We start from the raw sequence: 27859 nt of genomic DNA, 5'->3' as shown, positions 1-27859 counted from the left end.
CGAAAAAGTCGGCGCTATGAATGATAACTAATTACCTTAGCCAGCCACACGCTCTGTTGATCGGTGCTGAAACGGACGACGAAGTTCGTTGTCTGCAATTCCTGCTTCCTTGTAGTCGGCCATTAAAGCAGACTCTTTTGATCGCCTCCGTGTTCCACCTGCGTAGAACTACACACAACATAACGAACCGATGGGCTAGTCGGTGCTGCATATCTTGACGTTTAGCGAAAAAAAAAACGATGCAGGCGAAACGAAGACGAGGCGATACAGCGCTGTGTCCTCGTGTCTTCTCTCGCCCTGCGTCGTTTATTTACGCTGAACGTCAAGACAATACTAAGTCAGCCGCTGTGGTTCTGTCGTATGATGACGAGTTCTGTTACTCATTTACAACGCCGCGGGTTCCGTTCTTGACCGCGGTGGTCTAAATAAAGCAACCGAGACAACTTGGGATACCCAGGTTTTCTTTATTGAATAAAGTAAGAATGAGGCCGTGCAAGTTTTCAGTCTTTCTTCCGTGTCAAAACCTGTTCGAATAGGAAACAAATAAACGGAACCGTTGTTGCAATCCCTCGGAGAAAGGCATGAAGAACCACAAGGGAAGCGTCAGTAACTTACCGACATATAAACGTTGTCAGTGCCTCCTTCCTTTATTGGTCTTACACGGTGGCAGCGCCATTCTGGCGACGTCATACACTCTTCAGCTCACCCAAGCTCGCTTCCCCTTTGCCGTGTACAGGTACCCAACGAGAGATCGCCTCCTGTAATTGACCTCCATGTATTCATTTTGTCTTTCTCGGTTGCTGAATTAACGACATTAGCGAGTTTCAATTATTGTGGGGCATTTCCACATTGCATAAATTTTTCACATCAGCCTGACTCGGCTTTCGAAGCTCATGCTGCAATATATACTGCAATATATCGAAGCTGATGCTGCAATTTGCCAGGACTTCTTGTAGAACGGTGAGCTTATTCGTTTATTTTATTTTATTTATTGCCCCGCCACGGTGGTTAAGCGGTGATGCCACTCGACTGCTCACCCGAAAGTGGCGGGATCGAATCCCGGCCGCGGCGGCTGCATTTTCGATGGAGGCGAAAATGTTTGAGACCTTTGTGCTTAGATTTAGGTGCACGTTAAAGAAGCCCAGGTGGTCGATATTTCCGGAGCCCTCCACTACGGCGTCCCTCGTAATTATATCGTAGTTTTGGGACGTTAAACACCAGATATTATTATTATTATTTTATTTATTGCCATTCGTATTTTGTTCCCAGTGCGTTGAAACTGAGGGGGTGAAACTATATACATTATTGTTTGAACCACCACACACACAGAAAAGCTAGTAACAAGCAGACCATGACACGCACTTTTTGCCTCGACAATGCAACATTTGACATCTTTAGCTATTATTTTTAGGTATACGCCATCACCGGGTTACTTTATTATTGCTCACTTTTAAGGAAAACATTTACACCTGTTACATACAGTGCACAGCCTAATATTTTTAAATAGAAGCTTTCGCCCGAAGGCATCGTAGATTTAAGATTCCTGATATATGTGAAACGCAGACAACGCTTTTAATGTAAGCATAGCTGCGGAAATTAGAACAAAGAAACTTTGGCGCAGTTAAGAACGTTACATTCTACGCAGTGCAGCCAACACAGTTTTCATTTAAAGGCTATATCTTTTTATTCCAATTGCCAAATGCTGTCACATCAAAAAATAAAAAATCAGTGCACAAAATCAACTAATCTGTAACGCTCCCCTAAAATGGGCATCGCGTTTTCTGAACTGCTTCTATTGACCATCCGAAATGGGCAAATTGTATATATGTGAGTTTCCTGCTTACTTAATAATTTACAGTGCTTGCGAGACTCTGTGAAAAGGTCATAAATAATGGTATACTCTACAGTGCGTCTGGTACAAAAGTGTTTCCCACTTCATATATTCCTAAAGGAACGCTTCGGATAATTATAACGACGTTCTTTGTTTACCTAGAGTTGATACCTGATGCTTCTGTTTTTTGGAAATATACTGATTTTCCTTTTCTTTTCAATTGGTGTCCTGAATCTTAACAATTCGCTTCGTACAATCAATTCATTTTAAAAGTATCTCGAAGCACGACAAACATCACCAATGTCGCTGCGGAGGACGCCTAGAAAAATTATTTCTTTGATCTCGTTGTTTTTTTAACAAAATTGCACCGTCGTATTTATTCAGCAGGTAGCCAACTGCAACGCTTTGCATTTTCTCGGCACTGAGCATATGAGCAATGGGCCAGGGCTTAAAGGCTGCTGTACCATACTCTGCGCTGCCAATACACATTACGGCATATTTGTATGAATACTGACGCGAGGTTTAGAAATCTACGTATTGTTGCTCTGAATAAAAAAAAAACACTGGTGTCGAAAACCCTAAAAATAGTATCGTGGTGCCTTGTAACGCATTGGACATAGACATAACACCGCTGCCTTAAAAAAACACTCCAGCTTTCTATATCGAGGGGTTAGTTTCACAGTGTCGTGTCAACGCAGTATGACATAGGTCTAGGTCACGCGGGGACGTGCTAGCAGCAGTTCGGTCGTCTGCTGTCCTTTCCGCGTGGTGCACGTAGACAATGGTGAATGAATTGTCATCGAGCGATTCTGACTACGATGTCGGCCGCATGCAGGTCGCAGAGTATTTTTGGCGTACTGGTGTACGAGTCAGTTTGGTGTACTGTTACACTAGGTAACCGGTTTTCTTTCGTGGCTGGGACATTTTATCGGCCGCCCAGCGCAAATTTGAGTGTATTAGAAACATTAGGCGATATCATTTCTGAGTTATGTGACCACACCATATTGTTAGCTGGTGATTTTAATTTACCCGATCTTAACTGGAAAGATGATTCATGCGAGGTGTTGCATGCCAGCCGTAGTAATCTTGAAATGAAAAACATTGATACTTTCGGGTTGAAACAGTACGTCTTGGAGCCCACGAGACTTAATCATACCCTCGATCTTATCTTTTGTAACTCGCCTAATATGGTAAGTAATGTTGATATAATTCCAGGTATTAGCGACCATCAGGTTGTTGTAGCAGAAATTAAAACAAAAACTCCACGAGTGAAAAAGTTTACTAGTAGAAAAGTGTTCTTTTTTGATAAAGGCGACTATACATCAATTTCCGCACGACTTCTCGATTATTTGCCTGTTTTTGAGTGCTTGGCGGAAGAGCACGATGTAGAATACTTGTGGAACGTATTTAAAAATAAGGTACTTGAATTTTCAGAGCAGTTCATACCAAGTATTGACTCGGCTAGGCTTAAGAAGCGTAAAAAACCATGGGTGACTAACAGTATTCTGAAAATAATTAAGAAACGAAGGCGGGCATTTAAAAGGTACAAAAAAACAAAACGAGAAGTTCATTACGAAAAGCTACAAGAACTGACGCGCGAGTACAAAGAGGTATCAGAAGATGCAAAGAAGCAATTCTTGAAACGACTAAATGAAAATATGAGAACAAATCCTAAACCTTTTTGGCAATATTTAAAGGGATGTGGGTCCGATCCTGTTGGAATAAATGAACTTATTTTCAATGGACACACTCTTTCTGAGGATGTAGAAAAAGCCACGTGCTTAAATAATTACTTCCAATCAGTCTTTCTTCCGAAGTCCACATTAGGCTCACTTTTGCCAAGTAGTAGTGTTCCTTTTATGCAACCACTCGAAATTAGTGTTAGTGGCATTGAGGCCTTGCTCGAGAACCTCGATGAAAGTAAAGCTACGGGTCCTGATGGCGTTTCTCCAAGAGTTCTAAAACAGTGTGCTCATCCAATTTCACTTTACCTTTATTTTCTCTTTGAAAAATCGTTAGGTACTGGTCGGTTGCCACAAGATTGGAAAGTAGCAAATGTAGTCCCAATTCACAAAGGAGGTTCAAAGAAAGACGTCGCGAATTATAGACCTATTTCGCTTACATCGATATCCTGCAAGATTATTGAACATATAATATACAAGGCTATAATGAAGCATTTATTAGAGCACAATTTATTAACAAAGAAACAACACGGTTTTCGTAAAGGTTTTTCATGTACAACGCAGCTTCTTGAGTTTTTTAACGACCTAGCATCAGAAATAGACTTGGGTGGGCAAACAGACTGCATTTTTCTCGATTACAGCAAGGCCTTTGACACTGTTTCCCATCCTCTGCTTCTTGGAAAAGTACGAGCGCTAAATATAGACAAAATATTCTTAATTGGATTGAAAATTACTTGTTTCAACGCCGCCAATGTGTTGTTTTAAATGGCATTAAATCGGGTTTTCTTGAAGTCACATCCGGCGTCCCCCAGGGGTCTGTGCTGGGGCCTCTATTATTTATCATTTTTATTAATGACATTAATGTGGGCATAGGCTCCAATATTCGGCTATTTGCAGATGATTGCGTTATTTACAGAAAAATTCGAAATGAACATGATGTCAGTGAATTACAGGCTGACCTTGAACGTATTTATCAATGGTGTCTTAAGTGGCAAATGAATTTAAACACTAACAAGTGCGTCCATGTGTGTTTTTCAAAGAAGAAAAAAATAATTAATGCTATTTAACTATTATTTAAGGGGAAACACTTTAGATAGAAAATGTAGGTACAAATATTTGGGTGTATTATTGTCGCACGATTGTTCCTGGAATGCACATGTGGATTATGTGGTTGCTAAGGCTGCGGTGGCTTTGAACTATATCCAAAGGAACTTGAGATGTGCAGATTATCAGCTTAGGAACACGGCTTACCTCACCTGTATTCGACCAATTTTAGAATATGCTTGTACTCTTTGGGACCGGTCACAAGTAGGCTTGATTAATAAATTAGAAAAAATTCAAAACAGAGCAGCCAGGTTTGTCCTGAGTCGGTATGGAAGAAATCACAGTTGCACCGAAATGAAAAAAGAATTAAACTGGGAGTTACTTTCATCACGACGTAAAAAAACTACGTTTGAAGTTGTTATATCAGATATTTCATAATAAAACAGGAATTGAGAGAGACACTTACCTAAAACAGCCAGAGTACATATCAGAACGTACGGATCATATACACAAAATAAGGCCATACCGGGCCAGGACGAACCTGTACGCGAATTCATTTTTTGTGAAAACCATTAACGAGTGGAATGGTTTGATGTCTGAGCAAGTGTGCAGTAAAAATGAAGATGTGTTTTTTTCATGTTTGTAACCCCCCTGCTGTAACGCCTCCGGGCAAAGCGGGGTTATGTATGAATAAAGAATAAAGAATGAAGAGTCCGCAGCCCAATCGAAGTGTGTTGACTGGTCATGACAATATCCATTGCGGTGGCGCTGGCTTGCGGATCCTGGCCAGTCAAAACTTCTAAAATCGAAGTAAAATTATTTTTCACGTGCTTCCTGGCTCCGGTGTGTGGACGGTGTGAACACTGCATGCCAGGGAAATGAATGATGTTCATTTTGCGATGCCCGAAAATCGCTTCACTACTCCTTTAACTTTCTTCCTGGCGATGCGCCTGTAGGACAACAATAGTTACCTCGTATTTTCGCAGAGGAGCTGCTAATGCACGTTTGCTGCGTATAGGCAGGTAACTTTGTCGGTGAATGAAGATACTTGATAGCTTCCGGTAATGTATATCCATAGTGCGAAATGTCAACTCGTGTGTCGTACGTTGAGTCATCGTGAGATAATGTAAAGAGTGCAAACAGTTGTGTCCGTGCCTGCACGCCTTGTGACAAGAGCGTTCGAGCGTGACGACCGAAACTTCTGCGTATGCCTGCCGACGTACACTACTTGAAACCTGTCGATGAAATCGCAGCTCTTACAGCGCCGTTTGGTTCGGAACGATGACCTTTATCGTACGCCACGCTGTCGCACGTATGAACGCTCACATCTGCGAAAGAATTTGTTCTTATAATTTTGATCACGAACTACACTTGAAAGCTAGAACTGAAATGCGAATAATGGGAACATGCAGGCGGCAAACCAGGAATTGTGTTAGCCAATCCACTCTATGTATACCTAAGAGGCGTTCACTCAAACTCGTTCATCCGATTCAACAAGAAACTCTGCGAATTGCGGTGCTGCGAAGGCGGCGACAACTGCGCGTCCTCTGGTGCCCAGATGCAGCCTCAGGCGGAAACGCGGTGTCGCTTTAGCCGCATGAAGCTGACGTTCGCCCGATTGCATCATTGCATCCGATACAAGCGACCGCGCGATACGGTGACGTAAGCACTGCTCGCTTATTCCGTCTGCTGCGAAACCGGCGAACAGCGCGTGGATCTACGCTAAAGGTGACGTCATTAGAGCTGGAACGTGCCCAGACTTTGTTTCGCCGGAATGAAACGAAGAAGAAAAAGCGAGACCGCATTGGCTTTGCTCTCGGCAGCTGTCTGTCGGAGATGCACCGCTGACGCTGCGTGCGTGGGAATACCCCCGAAGAACACTCGGCCTTCTTTTATTACCCGTACGCTGCCAACAGAGCCAGGGGAGACGGCATAACGGAGTGAGTTTAGCCTTGAGGGGCGCTTTGATTTTGATGAGAGCGCACGGGTGGCACTGTACGGACGATTAAGGCGATCTTTAAACATTTTGCGCGATAAAGCCACAATTTCTTTGAAGCACGTTTCCGGGTTAATTTCTGACCTGATGAAAGATTGTTAAATCGGTGCTTATAACAACGGTATAGAGAAAGAGTATACACACGAGACGAATGCCAATCTTTAGCGTTTAATGAGAACTAACGGACAGCAGTGCCAAGGATAGTATAGGGGGTGTTACTTGTAGTAATTAGAATATAAATGTGAAAAAAGTAAAGTGGACGAAAAGATAACTTGCCGCTGGCAGGGACCGAACCTCCGACCTTCGAATAACACGTCCGATGCTCTACCACTGAGCTACGGCGGCGGTCATCTCCCCGTCCACTTTATAGGGTATATATATATGGATTTAAACTTAGGAGTGTTAGTCAGCGCCAGTCGCAGCCATGGCGGCGAGTGTGGAACACTCTTTTTTCTGCCTATTTTGGCGTCACGTAGCACGTGATCTATTTACGAGCAGGCAGCTGACCAATAATCCCTCGCATACTACCTGAAGGCATCATGTCTGCCAGGACGAGACCCTCGCTATGAATGACGGAAACATTACTTTTAAGGGCTCGTTTTTCTTTGTTATACACAATATTAATGAGAGCTAACAGACAGCAATGCCAAGGAAGGTATAGGGGGTGTTATTTGTAGTAATTAGAATATAAATGTGAAGAAAGTAAAGTGGACGAAAAGATAACTTGCCGCCGGCAGGGCGGCAAGTTCCACACTCGCCGCCATGGCTACGACTGGCGCTGACTAACACTCCTAAGTTTAAATCCACATATATACCCTATAAAGTGGACGGGGAGATGACCGCCGCCGTAGCTCAGTTGTAGAGCATCGGACGCGTTATTCGAAGGTCGCATTTCGGTCCCTGCCGGCAGCAAGTTATCTTTTCGTCCACTTTACTTTCTTCACATTTATATTCTAATTACTACAAATAACACCCCCTATACTTTCCTTGGCATTGCTGTCTGTTAGTTCTCATTAATATTGTGTATAACAAAGAAAAACGAGCCTTTAAAAGTAATCTTTCCTTCAATCTTTAACGTTTGTATTTTGAGTGTTTTCTTTTTGAGTTCTCGCCGACTTAACCATGTTTCATCAAGCCAGTAATCAACTAGCCCATCATAGTATCTTAGTTTCTTGACACTTGCGCTTCTTTTTTTTTTAAGTTCAAGTTAAGTTTTTAAGAAGATACGTTTAAGAACACGGGTGCTCTTGCATGTCGCCCCTGTCGCATAGCGGCCACCGGGGCCGGGAGTCGAACCCGCGTCTTCGTGCTTACAGCAGCGCCACGGCTTAGCCGCAAAGCTACCACGGCGGGTGAAATGATTTTGCTGCTCATCGCTTTCTTCGGATTGTCCACATATGGCTACTAACGAAACGAGGTTGCTTTCCTCAAGTTCCTGGATCGTTCATTTATCACACTATTCGAGGCACATACGCTAGGAGTTAGCGTTTCTCTACCGTGGCGTGTCTTGTAATCTCTGTTTTTTTTTCCCAACATTTTGTAAGTTTTCTTTCACTGCAGTTTTACTTACCAAGTATTTGGCAAATGTTTCCATGCATGCTTCAATTGAGCTGTCAATTTTGAGCATTTCGAGATGCTCGATCTTGAGCATATCGAGATGTAGATCTCATTAGCATAATATTGTGAGCCAGCGCAGAAGGGGAGACAAATTAGCAGACAAGACAATCTGTGTTCCCCCGTGCGTCGGAATGAAAAGAAAAAGCGACTGGAGCGATAATTTTGACCGGGACAAAGACGTAACCGGAACTTTATCTATTATTTCGTTCCGGAGTGAAACCGAAATATTCTTTATTGGCTTTTGGCGCAAATGAAAATTTGGCAATCCGGAATAACCGAGGTCATGCAATGTGAGCGTTAATGCATATCTCAGGGTACAGTATTAGAGCGTTTCTTAGGCAGAAATTGCAAATAAATGAGTTGAAATTTTGGGAAGAATGGAAACAGCAGCAACCGGAGCTGTAAATATTAAGTGGGTCTTGGTGTGGCAGCCGCACAGGCCAGCAAAGAAACGACATTCTCGGGGATGAAGTTCGTTTTTATAAGAATAGCGGTCTCGCATAACAGAGAGTGCGCTCGACGGCGTGCTGCTTCTAAGATAACGCTCACTCCTTTGACGCAAAGCATTCAGCCTGCTCAGGGAATTGATAATTCGCTTATGAGCACAAATAATACTATGCCTCTATTGTTACTTTATTTTTTGTATGCAAATAAAAACCGGTACGACGCATAAACGGAACGGAAGTTTTTGGTGAGACGAGGCTAACACCAAAGCGCAAAACATTTCGCTCCGACGTCCTGGCATAAGTGTCATGTCGTCTGCCTGTTTCTGCATAGCTAGGCCAGCTCAGAACATTCGTGCGATTCAGTATTTAGGTACGTCTCGCCTTCCGTCGTAGCTTCCCGGCTAAAATGTTGCATTGCTGAGCTCTAGGACGCGCGCGTTCGACGTCTCGCAAAGCGAGCTCATGAACACCGCTTTTAAATTATTTAAGTGCACGTTAAATAACTTCAGGTGGCCAGAATTAGCCCGGATCCCCCCCCCCCCTACGGCTCGCCTCGCAATCATATCTTGGTTTTTCACGTACAACCTCAAAACTTACCTTTTCTCTTGAACACTACTAAACGACTTTGTGCCAGTATAGCTGATTATTGAGCTAGTTGACTTGATACCTTGCAAACGGTAACGCAGAAGCGTTGCGCTAAAGAGTTAGTCTTTTTTTTTTCGCACAGCTTTCGCGCTCCCCTTTGCAATTTTCCCCCTTTTTTTAACCGTCTGTTCTGAACAAAACGAGTTTTTGAAGAAATGGCGCTAATTCAAAATTCTTCCTTGATATACTAACGACTCCCTGCTCCCTTCACGCTGGAACCACATGCTTCGTAGTAGAACTTCGCAAAGTGGAAGATGTTTCTAGCCGCTGCTGTGACAGAGCGAGCGTGGCGGGAACAGGAGAGCCCCGCGAACAATTACCCTTTCTTATCAGCCGCGCAAAGACAATGATATGCACGGGACGACGCGCTATCGCAACTCACCCGGAAGCACGTAACCAGAGAGGCCACGTGTTTAAGAGGCCGTGCTCGGCATTATCGTAAGCCTGTCGTTATAACGACAGGGGCATACGATAACGTGCGCACATAAACTGCATCTCTCTCTCTCTTTTTCCTGGAAAGAATCCGCACGACAAGCTTCAATCTGTTCAATGCCTCCTTTATTACGGTTTGACAGCTCAATCGACGTGCGCAGAAGACATCGTTTTGCGATCGACGTTATTTTGAAAGATATGTAAGTGACGATAAATTTGCACGTCGGTAAACTGGGTAGCCGCGGAGTCGAATATACAGCTGTCTCTCTCATTCTTGTTTTTTTGTTTCTTTCGTTCAAGCTGACACTGTCAGCAGTGGCTTCATTCGAGTCGTAGTCGTGTCGCCGGAACGGAAAGGAGCCATTATTTATCGTATGAAAATTGAATGTGCTACCTTTGTAGTTATTTTCCCATTGGTCAGTGCTAAATCGTACAGTGTCAATGACATTCTGAAGTTCATTAACACGTGAAACCACCGCCTCATTTGTAGATGTAGATGTAGATGTAGATCCTGTACTGCTGGCTCACACCCACTCAGGGGGATTGGCCAAGAGTCGGGTAGCTTAGAAAAAATTATTTAAAAACTGGTAATGAGAATAATTTCCCATTTTGTATAACAAAAAGTTTTTTTACAAGTTAATTTTGTGAGAATTTACAAATTTTTCAAATCTAACTTTAGGAAATTAATTAAAAATTTAAATTTCAATAATTGAAATAAAAAATGGAAAAAGGTGGGTGGAATTAATTTTCATCAAATAAGAAATACATAAAATAGAAACGAATCTTGCTGTACTTTGCTTCTGGTTAACTATGGAACTTTTGAACTGTGGTTATTGCTTAAATCTCTTTGACTGTTCTATGAAATCTTGCATGGCCTCGCATACTTTCCCGCTGCTGTGCCCAAGGGTAATTGCACCTAGAGATAGTAAATTTGAGGTTCCCAGATCTAATCCCATGATGCGTAAAGGCGTTTCTAGAGATGTCTTTCGTAATGTAGAAAACTTCTGACATGAGATCAGAAAGTGTTCTATTGTTTCGTCTTCCCTACAATAAGAACAAAGGGGTGATGGTGCCAAACCGGCTCTATATAAATAAAAATTTAATGATGGAATACGGCAACGCAACTTCGTAATTATAACTTCCAGATCTCTGTTATGACATGTTGACATTCTCCAGGGTGTCATTAGATGATTAAAGTCCGGGGAATTTCTTAGAGATGATATACTGAATTCTCGCATCATCATTTGCCTCCGAAATCTAGCCGCTACTATAAAAGCTGGTGTAGGGGTAATATTAATAGCTGGTCCGTCTAACGCCGCTTTCGCTAATGTATCGGCTGTTTCATTTAGAACTATACCTCTATGCCCAGGTACCCATACTAAACGAACATACGTTAAGTGCTCAGGTGTTAGGGATTTGAATTCTTTCAATGTTTTCATATCACCGGATGCCGTGAGCGCACTGCACACTGATAAAGAGTCCGTTATTATTACTGCGGAATTTATTGATGTGGGCAGCTTACGAAGGGCCAAGACTATCGCTAAAAATTCTGCAATAAAGATGAGTGTGTAATCTGGAATTCGGAGCGAAAAGGAGCAGTCGAGAACAGGGCAGTATATACCGATGCCACACTTTTCCTCTCTCTGCGACGCGTCCGTCGCAATGACTACGTTTGCTTGCATTCTGTCCAGGCAGTCCTATAGGGTAGCTCTTAACATGTTACTCGGTAGGTGTTTTGCAGTGTTAGGAAAAATGTCATCAAAGTAGATTTGAAGAGAATTTGTCGCATTACTAATTGGAATAACCTGCCTTATTTGGATGGACAATGGATCGAGGAGAGATTGTACAAATTTTACTTGAAGTGTGTGAAATCTAGGCCAATAACAATCAATAAATAAACCCGGTTGCGCAATGAAAACTGTTTGGTTACGCCTAATAGTGGATTCCAAATGCCCTCAAATATGTTTGTACCGCCAATATTCTAAATCTAGTGACAAGTGCGGGAATTCTAGCTTCCATATACAAAACATTATTCGCTACAAATTAAGGTAGCCCTAAGCACATGCGCAGTGCTTGCTTTTCCAGAAGAACAAGGGGACGAAGCTTATAGGCAGGTGCCCCGGAGTATAAAACAGTCCCAAATTCTAGAACCTGTCGTATATACATGCGGTATATTGATAATAACGTGGCTCTACGCATTCCTGATCTCCTGTTGCTTATTCTCCGTAGGATACCAAATGCCCGAACACCCTTCGCTGCGATATATTCTATGTGGTTTCGCCATAAGAGAGAGCTGTCATATATCACTCCCAAATATTTGATGTTTTGAACTTGTGGAATGATCTCAAGTTTGTATGATAGAGATAAATGCACTGGGTCTTTTATAGGGAAAACTAGTATCGCACACTTGTTCACGTTTAGAGAGAGATGAATAGCGTCAAGCCAATGTTCTATTTCAGATAAGTACATTTGCAGGTTTCGATAGAGAGCGTGAATGTCATTAGCTGATGAGAAGAACGCTATGTCATCAGCATAGACGTACGTGTGTACGTTGTCGTTACATGGAATCGAGCTTAATAAAATATTGAATAAGACCGGTGACGGAACAGCCCCTCGGGGTACTCCTTTTGCCTGTTTATAATTACTTGATGAAACTCCGTTCTGAGAACAATAAAATTTCCTATTACCTAGAAATTCCGTAATCCACGCTTCTAAATAATGTGGGAAGTTGATTTCTCTCAGACGACTAATTAATACGCTGTGTTCAACACTATCGTACGCTTTTGCAATGTCCAGAGTAACTAAAGCTGCATACTGTCCTTGTCGCCGTGCCAGATGTATCCGACTTTCGAGGTCAATATGTGCTTGCCATATTGAACGTCCCTGCCTGAATTCGATTTGACATGGACGAAGGATCATTTCTCCGTCCACAAACTTCACTATACGAATGAGCAATGTTCTTTCTATTAACTTGACAAAATTTGACGTTAATGCAATTGGCCTGATGTTGTCTAAAACATATCCTTCTCCTGGTTTTTTAAGCACAGGTATAATTTTGGCGATTTTTCATTCAGTTGGAATCCAAGCTTCTTTTATGGAATAATTTATTATATTAGGAACATCTTCCCGTGATTCTTTGAATAAAATTTTTAACAATGCCGACGTGACTCCATCGGGGCCTGGAGCAGCAGCGGGAAGTTTCCTTATCACCTCTGATAGTTCCGCCATAGATATTTCAGTAAAACTATCACCTGATTTCGGTATTAATGTAGGGGGATGAACGTTAGCCGCAAAGCGCTTTTCCAATCCTTGCGCTATTCTCTCCAATGATTGCGTCAATTCCTGTGGCGATAAAATTATGGATTCAATATTTACTGATTGAGGAATTAGTTTCTTATGTCTGAGAAAGCCAAATAATGCTCTTTTGTTATTTGATTTCGAAAGAAATTCAAAATGCTTTTCGTCATACACCATCTTCGCTTTCGCGACTGTACGTTTAAATGTACCTGCAATGGATTTATAATCTGACCAGTTTTTAGGACACTGATTGTGTAGTACCTTCTTCGAGGCGGCTTTTCTACGCCTGTAATCTCGAGTGCAGTCATCATTCCACCAACGCGACATCGATTTTTGTTCAACAGAGTGAACATCAAATTCCGCTTTTCTACGCGACTCTTGTAAAAGAGAACACATGCTCAATGCTTTTTGTTTTGACGTTGCTTCTGACAGAGATGCCATGGAGCATCGCAAGCTCTTTTTAAACGTACTGTAATTTATGCACGTGAGTCTTCCAGAAGTTACTGATATTACCGGACATATAATCTTAAATATCACCGGAATGGGATCACTATTAGTAGCAGAATCAACGGTCGACCAAGATGAAATACGAATGCCTGATCCCGAGAAAGTCAAATCTAGAGAAGGGGCAGCCATCCCTCTGATAAAAGTAGGGATGCCTGAGTTGCGACAAGTCAGACTATTACCCTGAGACCAATCCCATAACCTAGTTCCACATGAGTCTGTCCTTATGCCCCATGTTATATGATGGGAGTTGAAGTCACCCGCCAATAGGACATTATTACCGCTAACAGAGATCACACTATCCAAAGGGTTTGTGTCGTTAACCCCTTACGGATAAAATACATTTGCTATGTAAAATGTTCTACATGAAGGAAGGCTCAATGCAATTACAAGAATTTCGTGCTCCGACGACAGAAGCTGAAGTGCTATTTGCGCTTTGTGGCAAAATCTGTTTGAAATTAACGTAAGTAACCCACCCCCTCTTGACCTTCGGTCAAGACGAAATGATCGATAGTTTTTTAAATGGTAATGCTGATCTGGACCTAACCAAGTTTCTTATAATAATATTATATCTGGATTTTTGTCAACAATGAGACACGATAAATCTGTGGAAGCTGAAAAAATTGAACGACAATTCCACTGTAAAACTTTCAAAGGCTCAATGATTGGATATGCCAACCGTAGAGACAATCTTCTCTAGGATACTTTCCTTTATGACCTTACTAGGCGGAGCCTTCTTCGTTTTAATCTCAGGCGACAAGGAAGACGATGGGTTTATGGGGGATCGGCTACGTTTCTGGGCCCGCGAATCTATTTCAACGTCAGTATTAACACTCAGATCTAGGGTGTGGGGACTGCCCTCACTCCCTGTAGAGTTAGAGTTAGTAATCTCCCGGAAGTCATTCAGCCAAACCAATCGGACTAATCGTCAACGCCACCTGTCCTCTTTGATGCATATCTGTATGCCGACTGGACTCCGGCGAAGAGAGGCCACACTGCTTTATCGCTTGTGGCTAGGGGTGGCATTTACGAAATCCTGTTCCTTTCGAAATGGAATGGCCGACAACGCTCTCTGTGATGCCTGTCGTTGCGAGGAGACGCTACACCACGTCCTGTGCGACTGTCCGGTATATAATGCTCAGAGACAGTCATTGGCGTCCGTTCTAGCGCGCCTTGACAGTAGACAAATGTGTGTTCAAACAAAACTTGCATGTTGTCAACAGAAGACATCACAACTGAAGGCGACGAAGGCACTGCTGAGGTTTTTGAGAGCGACGAACTTGGCCAAGCGCCTGTGACAGAAATGTCGCGTACCACGCAAAAGTGACCAACTACCACGCAAGAGTGACCGACTGATTCTATGTGTGCTATGCTACCACGCAAGAGTGACCGACTGATTCTAGGTGTGCTGTGTCATGTGCTATCTTTCTCTCTCTCTCTCTCTCTCTTTCCTCTCCATCTTTAAATCTCCCCCACCCTGTCCCCATGTGTAGGGTAGCAAACCGGTTGTCCTATACTGGTTAACCTCCCTGCCTTTCCTTCTCTGCTATTTCTTCTCTCTCTCCCGGAAGTCATTGAGAGGCCGCCTATCTTCATTCATGCCACATCTGGTTTCCTGCTGAGCGGAAAGCGAAGACCTTTTCTGGGGAGGAGCTGTTGTGTTATTTATCAGCTGAGTTAGTTGAGTATTCATTATCTGATACAAGCATTCCGATAGGCTGGTAAATAACCTATCCATTGCTTTAGACATTACCTTTTCCACTGCGGCCTCAATTGTTTGTGCGATATTTGCATCTGCCATTGTATTTTGCCGAGCGGTAATACCAGCATAACCTTGTGTCCTTTCCTTAATAACTGCCATTGCTTCTCTCCTAGAACATCGTCTTCTGTCCATTACTTCCAGTAGTTGCTTCTCTTGAAAATGAACGGGACAGCTAGAATAGTCCGCTCTATGAGCGCCCTCACATAGGCAGCACTTCTCATATTGGGTAGTACAGTCATAGTGTGTGTGACCCTCGCCACATATGCAACGCCGTATTCCAGATTTACACCCACCCGCACTATGGCCAAAACGCCAACACTTTCTACACTGTAGGGGACGCGATGCTAACGGTTCAACCCTGAAGATTAGAGGCCAAGCTTTTATTTCCGATGGGCATGATGTACCAGCGAAGGTTGGAATCACCGACACTGTGGCTACTCTCACGTTGTCTACCACGCGATTGCACCGGTAGATAGCTATTACTCCGGCCATGGAGAGTTTCTCGAGCGTCTCAGAAGGGCTTAGTTGTGAGTCAATTCCGCGTACTACACCTTTGGTGCATGCGAGATGAGGTGGAATGTATGCACTCACCGGGATAGAGGCAAATGACGAGCATTTCAGTAGATCCGCTACACAACCTTTGTCCGGTGATCTGCATACAATACCTCCGCGGCCGAACTGTCGCACATCGGTGATGATCTGATACTGTAAAGTTACCGCACGAAGTTGCTCCTGAATCGCCTTAGGGTTGTTCAACCGGATTGAACCACTACCCAAGGGCACCAGCGCAACGGGAATGCTGCTCACCCCGCTGCGTAGAAAGAGATCAAGGGGTATATCATCCATTCGAAGAGAGGCTGACCATGCCGAACTTCCTTGCCCAGGAGAGTTCCTGGACATTGTTGCAATCACTGGACGATCCCTGAAAACAGAACTAACACACGTGAAAGTAAATACTCGATAGAAGCAAAAGATATTAAGCTACCCGATTCTTAACCACCAAAACGCTCAGAACTATGCAGAGTTCCAAGAGTGACCAACTACGCTGACCACTGTTGACCACTGTGCCTCATTGAAACTTGCTTCCTCATTCTTTTCAAGTTCTCACTGTAGAGCGGGGGGAAACCTTTGAAGCTGCTCATGTACAATACACGACGAATAGCAGTACACTTGCAACGTGTTTCATCCGTACTATGCTTACCATTTCTCTGTGACACTTCTCGCGTTCTTTGCAGATATGACGTCCTTAGCCAGTACACGCGATAAGTGTCTGTTTTCCAGTCGTATGCTATTCTGAGCATTTCATAAATGGTTGAACTTGCGGCGTGTTTAAATTTGTTTACAGAGAATTTGGAGTTTCCGCAATGCTTTTTGTACGGTTGTCCTGAAAAGCGCAAGTTAACCGCTGACCTTGTGCACATGTATTACATAGAACAGGAAGCGTCTACGGAACATGAATTTCCAAATTAGCTCAAGTTCTGTTCTTAGCTACTTCTCCATGCATTAGGAAATTTACATGTACAGTACCGTCGCGGGATCGACACGAGTCACATCAAATCTAGTCATACTGGGTCGATACCAGTATCCGCATTGTGAATATTACCATGTACTTAAATTTTCTTGCAAGTAAACAGCCTCAGGTGACCAATGATAATACGTAGTTTCCCTCGTACAACGTGCCTAATATTTTTTTATATTGGCGCCTAAGCCTTTACGCTTATTTTTTAGGCTTATGTATGTGCTATGAAGAAATCTTTTTTCGTCCTCGTTTAGCGAGCTCCATAAACGTTCTTGCTTTTTCTTTTTCCCATGCTTTGCGGTTGCTCGCAGGATTGATGCAGAGATCAATGACATACCATATGCAAATCGTAATCATTCTTGAACCCATAAATAAAAACAAAATGCGATGAGCAACATGCGGCGTCCTTACTGTAATACGTCCGCAGTATTCGCTCCAGATGAGATATATCAGAAAATTTCGCGCACAAATCTCGGCGCGCTTATCAAAGTAATATTTTTGAGGAATATTGTATCAATTCCTCTTACATGACAGTGATTGGATAGCGCGTGCAAGGCAGTGGTACTAGGAAAGGGCGCTTGGGCGTAGCTTGGCCATTAGTAATGAACTTCAGGGCACCCGGAAGTTTACTGTAGAAAATGTGCGTATGTGCCTAACCTATTAGCCCCGAGAAGTTGGTGTGGCGCCGCCTGGCGGGTGGCCTGGATGACGTCACGGCAAGGACTTTTCGACGCCCGCCGTGACGCGCCGGCATATCATGCGCTTGCTTCGTGCGCTGTTCCGCTGTTTGCGCTTGCTTTTTGCCTGTCTCAAGCTTGAGATGAATGACGAAAACAGCATCGAGAATGTTCCTAGTGAAACGACAAAAAGCTATACTTTTTTTAACAGTCGCCAACGGTGCTTGCGTCGTGCACACTTTGTCGTGCACACTTTGAAAGGGGTGATCAGGTTTGTTGTTGTGTCGCGCTGCTAACCTCGGGGATGGGTCTGATTCCCGACCACAGCAGCCTCATTCCGATGGGTGTGAAAAGCAACACCCCTCTGCTTAGATACAGGAGCACGATAAAAAATTCGAAGCCGTCAAAATTGATCTGTAACGTGCCTCACAATCATGTGATCTTGGCATGCAAGATGCCTTATTCACATTATTAGGTTGCGTTTTCACGGGCGATTCCTTAAAAAAAATATGATGGCTTCGCCTCCACAAGTATTATTTGCATCGCACGGATCCGCGCTCTGCGGACAGCGTTTTTGCCGGTGTGCCAAGCTCCGCGCACGATTACAAAAACGCATGCATGCAGTGCTGAGTTTCGCAAAATATCAGTTGTTGTGTTTGTTTTGCTTGCGTACTCGCTCAGTCATCATGTTGTTTAGTTTCACGTTTTCCTCGCAAGAATTTCAGGGCTTCATTTCACTACAAGTTGAGGTTAATTGTGGAAACTTCTTATTGCTGTTAGATTGTGTCTTCATGTAGCATCGCAGCAACGGCGCTGTTAAACTTGTATAAGTACTAGTTTAGATCCAGCTATTTTTATTGGCTTTTGATATACTCCTGAGCATCATCAACCTTTATGCGGACGTGACGTGCCAGACCATTCATTGACTCACTGAGGCGAAGGACGTTTAATACGTGGGCCACATCGCTGAGAACGCCATCGAAATAGTTCAGAACGCTCATTTCAATTTTCAGGCGTTTGTTTTGCAGACGATTGCTATCAACAGTGCCCCCACGTGAATTTAACGTTACCGCTTGTGACCCGGCGGTTGATCGGACCAGCAGTTCATGCAAATCGGGCTATACGGCCACATAATCCCAGACGAGTGTTGCGAAGAAATGTTTACATAATCCAAGTGTACTAACACCTCAGCATTTCCGAAACAATTGTGTGTGTGGCAGTATTATTTTGTTTAATGTCCCGGATGTATTAAGTGATTGTTTGAGATAGAGAGATTCATCTAAAGGCTCCTGTAGCAAAAAGTGCAATTCTGTCAAATCACCTAGATAATTAACTTCCTCGTACCTCTCATTTTTTAATAAAAACCAACATGGTTTTCAGAAAGATGTTCCTTGCTACAAGCAACTAGCTCTGTTTACTAACGACGTCAGCGGTAGCATTGATGTAAATATACCGGTAGACGCACTTTTTTTTTTATTTCGAGAAAGCATTTGACAAAATTCCTCATAAACGCTTGTTGTTTTTAAAACTTTTCATCCTTAACCTTGACCCGTTAGTTTTTAATTGGATTTGTGACTTTTTAACTAAACGCCAGCAGTTCGTTTACGCCAATAATCTCTCTTCTACTTTACGTCCTGTTATTTCAGGCGTGCCTCAGGGCACGGTTCTAGGTGCACTGCTTTTCCTAATATATATAAACGACTTGCCAAATAACCTTTCTTCTAACGTCAGGCTTTTCGCAGATGATTGCGTCATTTATCGCCCGATTAACAACGCATCAAACATCCATCCGACCTTCATAAAATCGAAATATGGTGTAAGAAATGGTTAATGTCCCTAAACACAAACAAAACATCACTAGTCTCTTTTCATCGCCGCCAGTACTACCCAGCTCCAAGATACCTTATTAACAACACGGAAATTTCATCTGCAACTTCATACAAGTATTTAGGTGTTCATTTGTCTTCTGACTTAACATGGTCGCACGTCACTAACGAAGCTAACCGCGCTCTTTGCTGCCTACGTCGAAACCTTCATCTAGCTCCTACCCCTGTGAAACTACTAGCATATCAGACACTAATCAGACCCAAGCTTGAATACGCATGCGCTGTTTGGGACCCTCACCAAACAAACAACATTAAAACAGTTGAAACTGTGCAAAACCGGGCAGCAAGGTTTATCTGTTCAGATTATTCATACCAGTCAAGCGTAACCGAACTTAAATCTCGCGCTAACCTCGCTATCCTTTCATTAATATTACGCCGCCGTATCGCTCGTCTCTGCCTGTTTTTCAAGTTCTATCATGCATCACTTCGTACTCCCGCTATCAAGCCAACTCGTCGTCATTCAGACCGCATCAACGACGGGAAAGCTGTGTACCCGCCACCTGCTCACACCACTGCGAACCTTTCATCCTTTTTTGCCAAGACAGCACAAGATTGGAATGGCCTTCCTCCTGACGTTGCGCACCACTCCAGTATCATCACCTTCAAAGCAGCGATTGAGCATCTACTCACTCAATCCGTTGTAAAAGCACACCCCTCATGTAAAACACCTTCACTGGGGCCTTTGAGGTATTGTAAATAAATAAATATATAAATAATCTGCAAAGGCAGACATACCTTTCACGATAAACCACATTGTACTTAGTGAATTGAAAGCGTCCTAATTTCATTTGTAATTCTTCAGGACGCATGTTCTAACCGTGTAGTCTGCGACAAGTTGTAATGAAGTTGGTACCATTAGCGTAATTTTTTTAGCACCGATGTTTTCCGTTAGGACGAGAATTTGCCCATTATAAGCTATACTATCCAAACTTTGTACAGCTTACTTAACTTTCGATAGTAGTGCAAACTTCCACCTTCTACCTTGGGAGTATGCATCGCAAGAATGAGCAGTAATCACCACCGTATCGCGAAAGAGGGGTTACGCGACGGGCACAGAAAAAACGCCAGGCCTGCGCTGAAACCGCAGCACAGTCACAGCGAAAGCTGGAAGAGCGGCGTTTCGAGAGCCCGTTGTAAGCTCTCTTGGGACTACAATACAAGTACTCTAGAAAGGTACCCACTACGCCATAAATCACAATTTTTGTGAAGTTGGGAAGCACCTACTAAGCCATTATTCGTCATTCTGCGGAGAAGCGAGGCACCAGCTACACGTCTGTAAGGAATTATGTGCACTTTGTTGACGCGACGACTGATGACGATGAAGAATTATGGCTCAGCCCTTGTAATGGGTTGGAAGCTTTAAACGGCCCACCAGTTACGTAATTTCCATTGCGTGACGCCCGGTCGCTATTTCCCTCTCCCGTCATGCTGTATAACATACGTTGACGTGGGAGAGAGACGGGGGGGGGGGGCGAAGAACTTTACTGAGACCCCGAGGAAATGGTTCATGCGCTTATGGGCTTCCTTGGCAACCAATACAAGTGCACTTGCGAGGAACAAACCACGCTATAAATCATTGTAATTTTTGAGAAGTAGGGCAGCAGGCACTGTGCCATTTTTCGTCATTCTACGGAGAGCTTTGGTACCTGCTAAACGCATATAAAGCAATATGCCACTTTGTTGATGCTGTACCTGATGACGATGAAGAATTATGGCAGAGCCCTTTGTAATGGGTTGGAAGCATTCAACAACCTACTCGTTGCGCAATTCGCATTGTGTGACGCCTGGTTACAGAATTCGCGTTGTGCGACGCTTGGTGCTTATTTTACTCTTCTACCACGCTATATTGCATATGCTAATGTGGTTCCTTCCCGACATAAAGCCTGTATAGGACCTTTTTGCAAAGCAGTTTCAAGCACCGGCATGGCTCAGAGGTTGAATACTGGGCTCCCACGCAGAGGGCCCAGGTTCGAAGCTCGTTCCATCCTGGAACTTTTTTCTTATTTAGTTTTTTTTTCTTATTTAGAGCAATACTGGTTACGGACACCGGCGGCGGCAGCGGCGGCGGCGGCGGACAACTACGGCGCCAAAAACGGCCGGTGAAATGATCTCATAACAGCTTTCGCTGTAAAAGGCGATCCTCGGCCGCGGAGCAAGCGAGTCCTTGCCGTGACGTCACATCGCCGCTATTGCCGCGCCGACAGTGTTCGTTCTCGGGGCTAATAGCACAACTTCCACATCCGAGGTTGTCAATACATTTACAGAGTAATGATCACGTCTTATTTTGACAAAACGGCTGATAACCCTAGAAGCTTGTCTTCTCTTTTATTGTTGCGTCATATTTAGGTATTCCTGAAGGGCAATCAGTTTAACTGGAATCGTCGTCATAGCTGAAATATTTATAGGTCTTTCCCTGCCACCATTTTGAAGTTGTTCCGGTAAAATTTATCGCCATACCTGTTTGTGACGATATCCCGATCCTTTAGTAAATAGGCTATGTCGTTGCACATTGGATTTTATTTTCTCGCCTGGTCATTTTTTTATTCTTTTCCAACGGCTTCCCTAATCATTCAATCATTCGATAGGTGTGCAGTGTGCTGATTTCATGCTAAAAAAAACAATGGTGCTGCTTTCATAACTGTTTTATGAAAGCAGGTACTTTGCTTAAGCCAGTGTGCTCTAACACTGGACTCTTCTCGCAGTTTTTCCTCTGCGTGGAGTTCAATTTTTGTTCTGAAAAGAAATTGGTGAGTTTAAACTGCCGAAGCCATCGTGCGGTCATGAGATACGTCACACACGTCGCACTGACGTTCTACGACTTATCTTTAATCGTCTGCGGTTCGAAATCTAAGCACACGGGCGTTCTTGCATTTCGGCCCCATCGAAAGGCGGCCGCTGTGGCCGGAAATCCACCTCGCGCCCTCGTATTTAGCAGCGCAATACACTATGGTCTGAGAACTTCGCCCGTTCTCTTGCACCGACATCCTCTACACTTAACGGCTGCAATTTAGATTCGCTAGTTTCGCGTGTGAAAACCGCCGTCTGATTAAGAAGCACAGCGTAGTAGGAGGGAACACGTGTTAATATGGCCATCTGGATTTCCTTAAAGGGCTACTGACACGAATATTTTCAATTGTCGTTTTTTTGTGTCAAATGAAAGGTCAGGCCCTCAAGAGCCTAGAAAAGGTAGTGCTAAGCGTGAGTGTGCCCTGAAAAAGTAATTACAGCATGTTTTTAAAAGCTAGTTTCGGTTCCTACTGTACCCTGACGTCACAACACGGTATGAACTTCTCGTCACGTGATCGCACACTATATAGTGACGCTTCCACGGCCGCTCCGCACCGTGGCTCCGTTGGTGATGCACAAGCGGCCATTTTGGAAGTTTTGATGATGCACAAGCGGCCATTCTGGGAGTTCTGGTACCTGACATCATCACAACTAGCCAGACTGCTGCGTGAAGTGACCAGAATTTGTACTGTGTAGCCTGATGTCAAGCTGGTGTTGATGTCAGTAGGTGCGCCATGGAAAAATTGACTTTAATATCAAATTAAAATATCTTATCAGCATTTGCTGAGCTTCACACTTACTCAGAGCCGTCTCTGCATACAGGAGATTTGTATGGCAGAGTAAACTCTCCTTCTAAAAAAAGGTGTCAGTACCCCTTTAAAGCGCTCCCATTGCTCTGTACACGAGCGATTTTGTTATCAATTTTGCTGTTATCATAGCGCCACCGTCGTCAAAACTTGGACAAGGGTACCAATATGGGCTTGTTGGTTCATCGTAAACTGGCTAGTAGCATAGCGCGGCAGCACACAAGGACAAAGAAGAAGTACAAGACGAACACAAGCGCTTCGAACACATTCAACACTTGGAGCTCGTGCTCAGCAGCGTATACATCATGTCCGGTATGGGGTCCGAAACACCAGTTTGGTCTTTTAATCACATTAATGTGGCTCGTTTTGCAGCGAAACATAGTCGCAAGATGCACGCGCACAGCATTTGAATAATAGTGCTGCTTACCACGCAGCCGCCATGCTGGTGTCGCGGGTGCCGTGGTGCTCGCTGTGCCGGGGGGCACTGCGGCGGGCTACCGGGGCAGGTAGCGGCCCGGCAGTGTCTGGCCGTCGGTGGTTCTCCCAAGACGTGATCAAGGAGCTCGAGGCTATCTTCGGCCCCAAGAACGTCAGCACCACCGAAGCTATCAAGGAGCAGCACAGCCGCGACGAAGGGCCACACTCGCCCTCACCACCGGACGTCGTCGTCTTCGCCCAGGACACCAGCCAGGTGGGCTAAAGCCGGCTTTGATAATGATGTAAAAGACTATCAAATGCATTGACAAAGCGATTGTCATGCTCTTTATTCGGTAGATTCCAAGCACTTCACCCGGTGTGATCAAGTGCCTGCAATTTGCGCCACCTCGGGGATTTTAATTATTGGTCTTTTCTAAACCTCATTTTGGTTGATTTTATTGAAATATTTAAAACAATTTTATGGACGTTTTTTTTTTCTCCTGTCCAGTACGTTCAGAAGTTGTCGTTCTGCACAAGAAACTCTTAGCGCTGTATGGTTATTTACTGAAACTGCGACGCATCATCATACGAGAGAGGACGAAAGCCGCACGACAGCAAACCATGACGCGCCTGTCGATCGCGCTTCTTTCGTGCCACACCTTTTGCGGCACCGCAGTTGTGGTGATCAAGCAGAGGAAGCTTGTCTGTTTAGGCATCAGAACTTTTGAAGGAAAATGTTCACATCTGCGGTGGCTTCTCTAGGCGTCCGAGAGAACTTTCTTAACAAAGCTGCCAGTCTGTCCAGCGCATTCTGTTCACTGTAATTTCAGAAGTGGCGTACGGCTTGCACATCGTACGGTAAAATTTTTAAAAGCACCTTTCCTCCCACGAAAAAAGGTGTACCATATTGAGTGCAACACACAAATTTCTTTGCACTGCGGTTGTGCAGTGTACGGCGTCGTAATGCCTTCATACATTCTATTAGCGGCAAGGTGCGATTCATGTGTTTAAGCAGGTCACGATAGATTGCGGGTCGTTTTCCTAAAGAAACCTTCAGCGATAACGTTGGTCTCTAGAGCACTTTGGCTTCCGATGGCGTTGCGCCATAAAACTTCATCAAGCAGCATCCGTAGTCTTATCAGAGCATGCACAGACGAATATGTGGAGCTCCGATAACCTAAATAATATAGATAAATTCCCGCAGTAGCGCGTGGACGCGGCCATGTTTGATCACGTGATCGCAACTCGCCTTCAGCCAGCAAAGCGGTCGTGGCCGTACCACAGAAGCTGGTTGCAGCAGCGTGTAAGCAACTCACATGCTTGCGCAGCAAGACAGTCCGATTATTAATTCGCCTGAAAGATGACAAGGTTGAGACATTTGCGTTTGTTATGCACGTACTACGCCACAGCGATAAGTGATATGTTTAATCTACTTCGCATTTATGGCGTATGCATTTAACCTTTTCAGACGTTTTGTACGCAATTGTGTATATCACTTGTTTTTGATAGTCGACTATTAGCCAAGAAAGAGCAAGATACACTGAAGTTTGGATGAATTGAACCTCCTGCCTAATAAATCTGTCTGCATATAACTTCATTTCGCGGTGTACTGTTGCACATTATCACTTTTCTGAAGGCACTACCATGGTCGAAGAGTCGTTCGACGTGGCACTTCCCTCGAGCCATGTCAAATGTATGATTTTTCTTTTCGCAAAATGAACAAAACCAAAAACGAATTTGCACTATATTTCAAGCTTGAGATTTGGTTCTATATATGCAAAAACGCAGAATGAATGGCTTCGGGATAAATAGATATTTAATGAGAACTTATTTTGATTAGTTACTATAAAACACACGAATCAATGTAATATGATATTATTTTTGCTGCAATACAATATCGAGTGCCTTGAAATATTGTGTCAATTTGATGCATTTGCAGACAGTTCTTCATAGTCTAGAAGTACACGTTGCTGGGCTAGTCGGTTCATGTCCAAGTACAGGCCACAAATATGGCTGTTTTTGCGCGAGGAAATAACGAGGGAAGGGGTCCAGGGGAGCGCAACAGTCGAAGGTTTGCGCTCCCCTGGACCCCTTCCCTCGTTAATAAAGACGATAGTCTTTCTTGGGGAACTTAAACGCAGAAATTTTGGTCTGTCTTTCTGTCTGTCTGTCTTTCTGTTTGTCGGCACGTCCCTCGATTCAGCCACTCGGCCAAAGTTGAACCACTTGCCCAAGGGCCAGCCGTCTTGAACTGGTACGGCTGTTCATACTTGTGAACGTTGTCGATCAAAAAGTAAATATCATGCATATCTGAGGTGCAACATCACTAGGTAAGTATTAGGTGGCGTGTTCCTTTAATAGAAAATGCATACATACGTAATTTTAAGGACCCTAGTTTCTTAAGCTGCGCTGAAAATGCATAAGAATGGAAGCTTAAGCGAGTTGGTATGCGTTCATCTTTGTTGAAACAGCGCTCACTAGACGACGACGAAGTAAAAGAAGGCACAGGACAGGCGCTGCCTGTCCTGTGCCTTCTTTTACTTCGTCGTTGTCTAGTGAGCGCTGTTTCAACAAAGCTGAAAATGCGACTGCGCTGAAATTTGCCTTCCTCCGTGCCCTTCGCACGAGCTCATTGTTGTGTTTCGGTTTCGGTTCTGTATTGCACTGTACGAATGCCATGGGTTGGTGTTGAAAAACTTTAGTTTTGAGAAGGCCAAGAAGGTGAAAAAAAATATTTAAAAAATGAAAAAGCAGCGTTGTGGGCGGCCTTCAGGCTGCCGGTTGTGGGCGCCGCTCTGGCGTTCCTGTTTTACCCAGGCGACGTGTAAATAAAAGAGTGTGTGGAGAGTACTCGTTGAGTGCGGACGTTTCTCTGCTTCAGCGCTTCGCGCCAAACCGCGTTTTCGGGCTGGCTGGCGTCCCCGCCGGTCGCGTTGGTCACCGCCGGTCTTCGCCTGCTGCTGCGCCGGGACTACCAGCACGCAACACAGCATTCATGTTTCCCGACGTATTGCCAGATGGCGTCCATATCTCACACAGCGCCTCTTCTATCGTCTTTACACGACATTTGCAGCGAAGCACGCAGATACGCGGCCAATTTTTTTTCCTCGCGCAAAAACAGCCATATTTGTGGCCTGTACTTGGACAGTTCTCCATAGGTGGCGTCTGAATCAATTGCTGTATCAGAAGCCACCAGTAGTTGTAGTTACAAGCCACCATGACAGTACCTATGCAGACGCGACCGCCCACTTCGATCCATACTCGTGCTTGCTATTCGCCCACTGTCCCGACAACAATAAATAAATGGTGAAATCGGCTATCGCTTTGTGTCATCTCGTGCTGGGGACAAAGCATCCGGTATCTTTATTATTGCGATCAGCTGTATTTATTTAGCCACGCCTGCTAAGCCTTGTCTCCGAGGTTCTGAGAGTACACCTTGGAAACAGAGCAAAATAATGACTAATGCATTGCTCTCGATGCTTCAGGACACAAATATAAAGCAAATGCAAGCGAAAGTTTCGAACTTACGGGCACCACAGCGCACGACGACGTGATAAATTCGAGACGGAAGGAAACCGCATCCACAGATACCGCCTTGTTAACTTTTTCCGCCGCTGCCGTCTGCTAGTTTTTACCTTCCCAACGCGTGCGCACAGAATGGGGACGTCGAGCAGACGAGGCGGCGTAGATGGAGACCTATTGAGCAGCGTTGCCAAAGGCCACGTTCTGGGGCTGAAAGACCATGTGCCGGTGGCGCCATCTCATTCTACTTGTGCAAACCATCTGCGGAAAATCGTCTATACGGTAGCTGTGTGATACGACCTCCATTTTATGTCATCAAGTTTCAGGTGTCTAAGCAGTACCATAGCAGCCAGAGTGCGCAGACCTGCTTTTTTAAGTTCACACAACCTAATCAATGTGTATTTCATGTTTGTATGAGCCGTGTTCAAAAGCATGGCGATGAATGTCTACGGTGGTCGAAAATTACCAAAGACTCTTACAGGAGCGTGTGCAAGCAGAATAGCTAACAAATTCGGCTACTGGTTGCCATTTTCCATTTTTACTAGAAACCAGCGTATTATATAAAACGCGTGTTACTTGGTCAGAATGGGCTCTTGAACAAGCGTGTTTGTTTTCCAACCCAGCACCCAGCACTATGTTTCTCCCCTGTGCTATTACAATGATTATTGCAATTATTTAGGCATTTATAGCGATTCGTTGAGCGATATAGCTATCGGGGAGTTGCACAACGCGCCTCTTTCGCCATGTGCTTATGTGGCGGCACCGTGTATAAATCCCAGTGACCACAAACTTGGTGCGTCGGTAAGTAGCGACGTTCAAACCAATTTGGAATGTTTCTGTTGTGCAACACTTCTCCCCACAACCTAATGAAACCAACAGACAATGAAACTAAGAAAGGTATAGGAGACATTACCTGTATGTTTAACTATAACTGTGACATAAATGGAAACGAACTGAAGTGGATGAAAAATCAACTTCTCGCAGGTAGA

The 27859-nt window shown here is 44.1% G+C and overlaps 1 protein-coding gene across 3 annotated transcripts in view; it reads left to right on the top strand.

Moving 5' to 3' along the window:
- LOC119384023 (probable D-lactate dehydrogenase, mitochondrial) overlaps window positions 1–27859 on the top strand; it is a 64585-nt gene that overhangs the window by 14399 nt on the left and 22327 nt on the right. The window contains exons 1-2 of one of the 3 annotated variants that reach the window (XM_049412738.1): window positions 6405–6497; window positions 23366–23622. In XM_049412738.1, the coding sequence (XP_049268695.1) occupies window positions 23371–23622 (252 nt within the window). In that variant the 5' untranslated portion in view covers window positions 6405–6497; window positions 23366–23370. Of the gene's footprint in view, window positions 1–6404; window positions 6498–23365; window positions 23623–27859 lie in introns of those variants that run through there. The other 2 variants (XM_037652311.2, XM_037652309.2) reach the window with 2 other exon arrangements.

The sequence above is a fragment of the Rhipicephalus sanguineus genome, chromosome 2 (assembly GCF_013339695.2).
Source record: "Rhipicephalus sanguineus isolate Rsan-2018 chromosome 2, BIME_Rsan_1.4, whole genome shotgun sequence".
NCBI lineage: Eukaryota > Metazoa > Arthropoda > Arachnida > Ixodida > Ixodidae > Rhipicephalus > Rhipicephalus sanguineus.
Note: the sequence above shows the minus strand (reverse complement) of the source record. Positions and strands in the feature narration are given on the sequence as shown.